This window comes from Catharus ustulatus, chromosome 8 (assembly GCF_009819885.2).
Source record: "Catharus ustulatus isolate bCatUst1 chromosome 8, bCatUst1.pri.v2, whole genome shotgun sequence".
Taxonomy (NCBI): domain Eukaryota; kingdom Metazoa; phylum Chordata; class Aves; order Passeriformes; family Turdidae; genus Catharus; species Catharus ustulatus.
This window is the reverse complement of record NC_046228.1, coordinates 13,147,642-13,155,957: the sequence shown is the minus strand read 5'-3', so window position 1 is coordinate 13,155,957 and position 8,316 is coordinate 13,147,642. Positions and strand designations below refer to the sequence as shown.

At 58.9% G+C, this 8,316-nt stretch overlaps 1 protein-coding gene across 1 annotated transcript; it reads left to right on the top strand.

The window, feature by feature from the left end:
* The first annotated feature begins 6,962 nt into the window (after positions 1–6,962).
* Positions 6,963–8,087, top strand: LBX1 (ladybird homeobox 1). The gene is made up of 2 exons (XM_033066636.1): positions 6,963–7,287; positions 7,585–8,087. The coding sequence occupies exons 1-2, from the start codon at positions 6,963–6,965 to the stop codon at positions 8,085–8,087; spliced, it is 828 nt and encodes a 275-aa protein (XP_032922527.1).
* Positions 8,088–8,316: the final 229 nt, after the last annotated feature.

Genomic DNA, 8,316 nt, shown 5'->3' with positions numbered 1-8,316 from the left:
GCTGCTACCCCTTTATAACAGGACCTGAGAGGGACAAGAGGAACAAACATGGCAAATCTAACATGAAGAGATGTATTCTAGAGAGAGTTTTCTTTCCGGCAACACTTCTCTGAGCTTGGAGGACTCCTGCAAGGCCAGATGGAGTAGAAGGAAAAAAAAAGAGGGATGAAAAAACAGGGAGACTGAAAGAGACTGAAAGAAAGAAGTGAGAAAGAGGAGCAGCCTCACACCACTGAAAGTTGGAGGAGATAACAAACTTTGGCTTTGTATCTTGGTGCTCCTCTTGCAATGGGTGGAAATATTAGTTTTTAATTAATTTTCTTACTGCAGTTGTTGGAAGGGGAATCACCTTCAGAAAAGAAATACGAATAACTGCTTTAACAGGAAACTTTTGCTGCTGTAATTTATTGGAAGGCAAAATGAGCTCCGATTACATTATCCACCCGCACAGTGCCGGCAACGTGTACTTCGGATATTGCGCTATAATCCAATGACTGCTGCTGAATTATTAACACCAAGTTGTTATTAGAAGAAGTTGCCTGCCTTATTTCCACCATTGTCCCCCCCCACTCCCTTTATTAAGTTTCAATTGATTCCCCACACCTCCTCCTGCCCCCCAAAAATGAGCCTTCGCCTCCCCGGCTCTTTCATAGCTGGCACAAACGTTACTTGCATTTGGCAGCCTGGTGAATAATTCACGTGTGCCGGGAGCGGCAGAGATATTACAGGTCTCGGAGGAGCCAGCGCGGCTCGGCTGTCACAGTCCTGGGTGGCTGTGTCGCTTGGTCCCCCCGCCAACCATACAAAGTTTTGCGGAGCCCCGAGTGCGGAGAGCAGGTGCGGGGCAGGGGAGAAGCCTTGAGGCAGACCCTCCGCGGCTTCTCTCCCGGGGGAAGCGAGGGATACCCGGGGCCAGGGTGAGATGGGCATCACCTCGGGTCTCCAGAGCCCCAGAGCAGCCCCGCGGGGCCCAGAGGTGACAGGGGAGCCCAGGGCTGTGCGCTATTTCCAGCCGCCTCCGGGTGCAGCTGCACGGGCCGGGTGCCGTCTGCCCCCGCCTCCCCAGCGCCCAGCCCCGCCGTCCCAGGGTCAGCTCCGTGGCCACCCCTTCCTCCCTTCCATCCTCAGCCCTGGAACCGAGGGGGACTGGAGAGAAGGCCGTGGCTGCTCCCCGTCCCGAAACGAAAGTGACCCAGAGGACAGATAGGCTCTGAACAGGCCAGAGGTGCGCTGATCCCGTCTGAAGGGTTTCCCCTGCCCCACGGCCCGCCTTGCCTCTCCCGGAACTGGGACGAGAGCTGCTAAATCTATCTGGTACACAGACCCTGACATGGCCAGGAGGCCTGAAATGTCCCCGACCGACTCCATCCCACCTCCCTGCCCTCCAGAGGTGCTCTGCGGATGGCATTTATCGGAGTATTTAGGGGGGTTTAAAACTGCGAATTGATAAAAATCAAGCTCTCTCCTTGCCTGGAGCTGAGACAGGCATGTCCCAACTGTTTTTCCCAGGGAGCTTGAATCCTACTGGATTTCTTGGACTAGAAAATAAGCTACTGGAATGTAAAAGACTAAATACGTTCTGACGCTCCTACTGGCCCTTCTCTCAGGGGAGCTCCTGGAACGGTTACTGGAGGACTCTGTTCCCAGGGGAAACCCGGGGGCCTGGCTGGGCAGCCATCAGCGCAGACTGGTTCTCTAGCCCCAACAAACCCCAGGTAATCCCTAAAATCCACCGGGAATGGTGGGACGAGAGGGTCCTCCGGCTGTGCCAAGAGGAGCGACAACGAGGTCACCCCCTCATTTCTCCCCCGCTATGGGAAATGCTCCCTAGGACCCCACGCAGAGTGATGAGGTGGCTGGAGGTGTTGATCCACCCGGGTCGTTCCTTTGCATTTGTGCTCTAAAATGACTTGTGGGGGAGACGGGGTCCCCTATTTCCTTTACACCAGCCCGAGAGCATGGCCGCTTACACCGGGCCAGGGACTTGCCCAAATTGAGGCTCCCCCCTTTTCCCGGCCCCACAGCGGGACGGCGAAAGCGGTGCGAGCACCGCCGTGCCAGCTCCACTATGCGGGGACTTCGCAGGGGGAAACAATCGGCCCCAGGGGTGGGCAGAAAGTGCACGGACTCTGCAGCTCGGCTCATCTCGGCGCCGCTGAGTCGCCCCGAGAGTTGATTTGCAAACGAAAATCCCCAGGTGAAGCCGGGGAGCTGGGCACCGCACTGCCCATCCGTCCAAGGGGGATTGCTCCTCTCACCCCGCTTCTGGTCGGGTTTCTGGGCCCGCAGGTTTCGTCCCTGGTCGGCCCCGTTCAGATGCCGACCCCGCGGCCGAAGACCTCCCAGGGAACGGCGATTTCTCCATCTTTCTCTTCTCGGGAAAGTTCGGGGCTTCGCGGGGCCGGTGTGTCCCAGCCGGGCCGGGCCGGGCCGGGCGCGCTGCTCCTGACCCGGGCTCCCAGGCCGGATGCGAGCACTCGGCTCACATTTATTTTTGGTGCAGAGAAGTTTCTTCCCCTGTAGGGAGGTGATTGCTAGGGAAGGAAGGATCGGCCGATAGCTGTACAACGAGCTCCAGAAATAGGCTCTGCTGGGGCGCTTCTCCCCAACCCCTCAGCGCTCCTCGGTACCCCGGTGCCCCCTTCCCATCACAGCTGGGAGCCGACGGGCGCCCAACTCGCGATAGTTGTTTTCCAAAAAGAGAAACGCCGAGCAGTGCCTGGCGGCGGGATCAGGGGATGCCTGTAGGTACCTATTACCGGCCGTTTTTCAAGAGTGGACCGGGACAGGGACCACAGACCCCGCCGTGGCTCTCCGTCCTCCATCCTTCACCGCCGGTCCAACCGGCGTCTCTCCGCCCCTCGGCACTTGCAACCCCAAACTTGAAGACTAAACCAGTTATTTCTTAGGTTCCCGGCTCTCCCTCCCGGCCTTTGAGAGATGCTGTGCCAAGACTAGCTACCAGCTCGAGGGCACGGAGTTTTGCTCCTCTCCACGCTGCTAACAGGGAGTGGTAACGTGTTTAGACCACTTAAACTAAGCAGACATAGCTGGGAGCCATGCACGGCTCAGCTATGCCGGGAAAGGAGGTGTCATTTGTACGCAGTTACTTTGGTGATCAACACTTGAATGATATATGCCGCCTGCTTTAATTATATTCCTGTGACATTTTCCTGGACAGGAGCGGACCGCACACAGCCAGAGCCGGGCAGCCCCGGGAGCGTCCTGCTGTTGCCCGCCGGGCCCGGGATTGTTCCGGGGAGGGCAGCTACGCCGACACCCCGAAATACGGTTCTGAAGACGGCAAGGGGAGAGACTTCCAAAGATGTTATTCGTAGCCAGACTTTTTTTGGTTTGGGTTTTTTTTTTGTTTGTTTTTTTTTTTGCCTGTGTCCCCACTCGCGAGTGGTTTTGGATTCAGCGGCAGTTTTCTCGTCTGTGAGGAGGAAACGCCGCAGCTTTACTCGCTTTTCTTCCGCGGTGGAAGGCAGGCACCAGGAGCGACACTTCCCCAAAGGTTTGGGGGGAAGCCCTCATCCATCCTTGGGGACATCCAAGGGCCGCCGTACCCCCCCCAGCCCTGCTTCCACCCGCCTCTCGGCCGGGGACCCCACTCAAACTTCTGCCCACACCAGGCGTAGGTCAATTCCAGGTCCCACTCCGAGGGGCTGTAGCAGGCAGAAGCGGGAGGGGGGGAGGGTGTTGGAGCGCATTGGATGAGGGTGTTCTTCCCCAAACGACCTCAAAGCTGGGACACACGACTAGCAGCTGCATCCCGGCGGGACGGGCAGAAGAGCCCGGCGGGATGCGAAGTTCCGTGGTGGTGGCTGGAGCAGGCCCCCGGCTGTCCCCGGGGCTGCCTTGCTCTCCGGGGCCCTCCGAGGACAGTGAGATGCAATGGGACACGCCGGGGGGAACTCAGGGTCCCTAATTCGGGGCTGGGTGCCAAACGGGCTGCCAAAAAAGAAAATTAAAATAATTAAGTTCCGAAGGATGAGGAGGGGAGATGAAGAGCTCTTTCCCCAAGTCGGGCTGGGGGCAGCCCAGCCCACCCCCGATGCTCAGAGAGGGAGCGAATCGTTTGCCAGGAGGGAGATGCAGCGGTTGTAAAGGAAAAAGTAAGTGCAGGACAAACGAACCCAAATCCGCAGAAGGCAGCACCGGGAAACCGAGAGCACAGAGGAGAGGGGTGGGTCGGAGCCCGCCGGGACAAGCACCGAGAGCCGGGGGACTCAGAGAAGGATGCCGGGATCTGCCCCCTTCCCTCTCAAGCAGCCTTTTCCTCAAGGAGTTGCCATCTGGGGAGGGACGCTGGGGCAGGCGACAGGCCTGGAGCCACCGGGCTGAGCTACTCATGCAAAGCATGAACCCGGCTATCCCCTGCCAGGCAAGGCAAACGAGGAAGGGTCCCTCTGTGTCGAGAAGTCTGTGCTGAGGCTGCTGTCCACCCTCCCCCGTGCCCTGCCCCTACCAGGGAGCCAAAAGACAAAAAAGCAGGGTGCTTTTGAAGCCCTGTCCTCCCGCGTAGGAAGAGAGGGGAGACACAGGCTGGGGGGAGAGCAGGGGATCCGAAACGGTTTGCAGGATTTCGCTGTGTCTGAAGCACTTTTGCCCTGAAAGAAAGGCTGTGCTCGAGATGGGGGCGTAAGTTGCTCCCGTGTCCTCACTTCGCTCTGCGGGAAGGGCTGCAGCCCGTAATCGGCTGCTCCTCAGAGCATCCCATACACCCGCCAGCCCGCCCAAACTCGCACCCGGGAACGAGGCTATTTTTCTTTCGATTTTCCCCCCTTTTTTATTTTTTTTTTAAATCTTATTTCTGTAATTATAACACCAGCACCCCGACTGCGTTCTCAATAAAACCTGGATCCTGACGTAAAACGCCACGCTGGAAAACAATGCGAAAGGACACAAGGGAGAGGAGGAAAGTCTCTAATTGGTTAAAATATGTTTAAATCACTTCATAAAACCCAAGCAAAGCGAAGCAAATAATCCACCTAGCAAAGCAAAGAAGCCGGGCGATTTAGAATCAGTGTAATTCGCTCCCCCCCGACCGACTCCCCCCCATCTCCTCGCAGTATTTGATATGATGAATAACCCAATATAGGCCTTTAAAAATAGGTCACTGCATAAAGAGACTCCCAGAGAGCTATAAAAAATGGGAAGAGGGCGCTTTAAGGAGAGGAGCCATTTGCTTCTTTTGTGCTTGTTTGGTACCTAGCGGCCTGGGAGCTGCCAGCCGTCCTCCTCTTGGCCCTCAAGGTGAGGAGGGAAAGTTGGAGCCGGATCCAAGCCCCTGCCTCTCTTCCTGCCCCACCGCCCCTCCAGCCACCGCCCGTCCCGTCCAGCCCCAGCCCGGCCCGCGGCTCGTGTCCCGGCCGGGGTCCCTCCGGGGACCGTGGGGTGTTCACGCCCGCAGTGGGGGCCAAGCTGTTCACCCCGGCTCTGGGCTTTGTGTCCGCCCCTGCAGAAGGGCGAGACAGAAGCGGGATGGTGATCCGCGTTGAAATACTGAGGAGCGGGGCCGGGTTCCCCGAGAATGTGGGGCGCAACAACTCCCGTCACCCCTGTCCCTCTCCAGAGCCGCCCGTGGGCTCGCAGCAAAAGGACTCGGGCTGGAAACCGGCCCTTCCCGACTCTTTTCCCCCGCGCTGCTCCCGGCCGGGACCACCCGGCACCACCGGAGCCCAAGAAGCCGCCGACATCCCCGGAGCGCTCCCGGCCCTCAGCCCGCCTCGCAATCCCTCCCGGCACCGGGGGGGCCCTGCTCCCGCCCCGGCCCCCGCAGCACGCTCCGAAACAGGGCGCTGGGAAAGAGGAGCACGACAAATTCGGCGGAAACCTTCGGGTTTTATTGGAAAGGAAAGATCTGCCTTACCTGGAACCAGGCTCTCCCCTTCTTCCCCTCATTAAAAATAAATAAATAAAAAAATCAAATGGCTCTAGGTAGAGCTGGAGAGAGACATTTTGAATAACCTGATAGCAGAAATTAGCAGGAGGGAGAAAAAGAAGGAAAACCAAAAAAAAATCTCGGGGGGAAAGAAAAAAAATAAAAGATACAGCCGGATATTTTTCGGTTTGTTTTGTTTTCGCTTATTATTATTTTTCACTATACTGTATTATCCTGATGCAATAAAGGCTGGTTTGTAATGTAATTTAAAAATATATATGTCCAAACAAATAGCAGGGCCAGAATATGACAAGTGCATTCAGCATTATAATTCAACTGGGCTCCACCTCCATACCGCCTCCTAATTAATGGGTCTCCGAACTTGCAAAAGCCTGCATTGGACAGAGAGAGAGAGAGAGAGAAAGAGAGAGAGAGAGAGGGCGAAAAGTGTCATTGAAGATAATTGATTACCTCCCAATCAACAATAACTTGTTAGCAATAGTCAATTACCCCATCTCTTCTCGCTTCTTTCCCCCTGGTCCGAGGTCTTGGTGCGAGGGCTGCTCTTCCCCTCGACGAAGTCTGCTTTTTCTTTTTCTTTTTTTTTTTTATTATTTTTAAAAATAATTTTGGGGTGGGTATTCGCTTGGGGGGGCAGGGAAAGTGCTGTGATTTGGGGTGTTTCTTAAAATAGCATCTAGAAAGAGAAAGAAAGAGGAGAGACAGGGAGAGAGAGAGAGAGAGAGAGGGAGAGAGAGAGAGAGGAGACAGAGAGGAGGGGGGAAACCTCCGACCCAAAACCCTGGGACAAGAGGTACGGCAGGACCACCTCTCGGCGAGGGACCGACGGCAGCTCCGCTCCGCGCCCGCCCGCCGCCCTGCCCGCCCGGCCCGCCGCCCGACGTGGCTCTCCCCGGGAGGACCCGGGGCTCCTCAGCCAGAGTTGGAGGTGGGCTTCAACTTTTGCTCGCTGTCTTCGCCGCCGTCACCCCGCGGTCCCGCCGGGGGCTTCTCCCCGCGGCAGCGCATCCCCGTCGCGGGTGGGGAAGGCAGCCCCGTGCAGCCCGGCCCCACCATGACTTCCAAAGAAGAACCCAAGCCCTCCTCGGGGGAAGAACGGCGGCGGAGCCCTCTGGATCACCTCCCACCGCCGGCCAACTCCAACAAGCCCCTCACCCCCTTCAGCATCGAGGACATCCTCAACAAGCCCTCGGTGCGGAGGAGTTACACCCTCTGCGGAACGGCCCACCTCCTCTCCGCCGCCGAGAAGCACCCCTCGGCCGGGCTGCCCCTCTCCGGCCGAGCGCTGCTCTCCCAGACCTCGCCCCTCTGCGCCCTGGAAGAGCTGGCCAGCAAGACCTTCAAGGGGCTGGAAGTCAGCGTGCTGCAGGCAGCCGAAGGTAAGCCCCTCTCAGAGTAGGGGGGTCCTCCAACGGGTGGGTGCCCTGCTCCTCCCCAGGGCCTGGTTTTCCTTTTCTCCTCGCCCCCCGCCATCTCCCAGGGTGTCGCATGGGGTGGGATGGAGGTCCCTGGGCGGCCGGGACTCGGCAGCATCCTCCCCCCGTGGCCCTCGGGGTGCAGGAGATGGGGCTTTGCCTCGCTCCCTCCAGATACCGACGGGGCAGGGGTATGGGGTCCGGGGGCTCGGGTCGGGGTGGACACGGGAAAGCGGGGACAATCTGGCGGCTCGTCGGCAGGCCGGGACGGGATGACCATCTTCGGGCAGCGGCAAACGCCGAAGAAGCGTCGGAAGTCGCGGACGGCCTTCACCAACCACCAGATCTACGAGCTGGAGAAGCGGTTCCTCTACCAAAAATACCTGTCGCCGGCGGACCGGGACCAGATCGCCCAGCAGTTGGGGCTCACCAACGCCCAGGTCATCACCTGGTTCCAGAACCGCCGCGCCAAGCTCAAGAGAGACCTGGAGGAGATGAAGGCCGACGTGGAATCCGCCAAAAAGCTGGGCCCCAACCCCGCCGTGGACATCGTGGCCTTGGCCGAGCTGGAGCCCAGCGCCGAGGGAAGGGGCAAGACACGGCCCGGGTCCCCTCCGCCGCCCCCCGCCGCTGCCCGGGAGCCCGGCGCTCCGCCGCCGCCCCGCCCCGCCTCGCCCCCCACGGAGCGGCCCCGCAGCCGCCGGGACAGCGAGGAGGAGGAGGAGGAGGAGGAGGAGGACGTGGAGATCGACGTGGATGACTGAGGGGCGGCTGGCGTCCCCCCCCATGTCCCTCCCCCCCCATCCCGACAGCTCCAAACCGGCACCCTCGGCCCCCCATCCCGGCCCCGGCAGCGCGGCGGGGCGGCTGCTCCCCTCGGTCGGAGCAATAAGCAATAGAACCCCACCACAGACACACACCCCCGATTAATTTAGGGTAGAGTCGATATCCCTCCGCCTGCCACATCTTCGGAACGGTGCAATTACGGACGGC

Bases quoted from the DNA above. Each gene is read 5' to 3' on its own strand.
- LBX1 (XM_033066636.1), top strand. From the start codon at position 6,963: ATGACTTCCAAAGAAGAACCCAAGCCCTCCTCGGGGGAAGAACGGCGG. The intron at 7,288-7,584 runs GTAAGCCCCTCT...GCTCGTCGGCAG, and splicing joins CGTGCTGCAGGCAGCCGAAG to GCCGGGACGGGATGACCATC.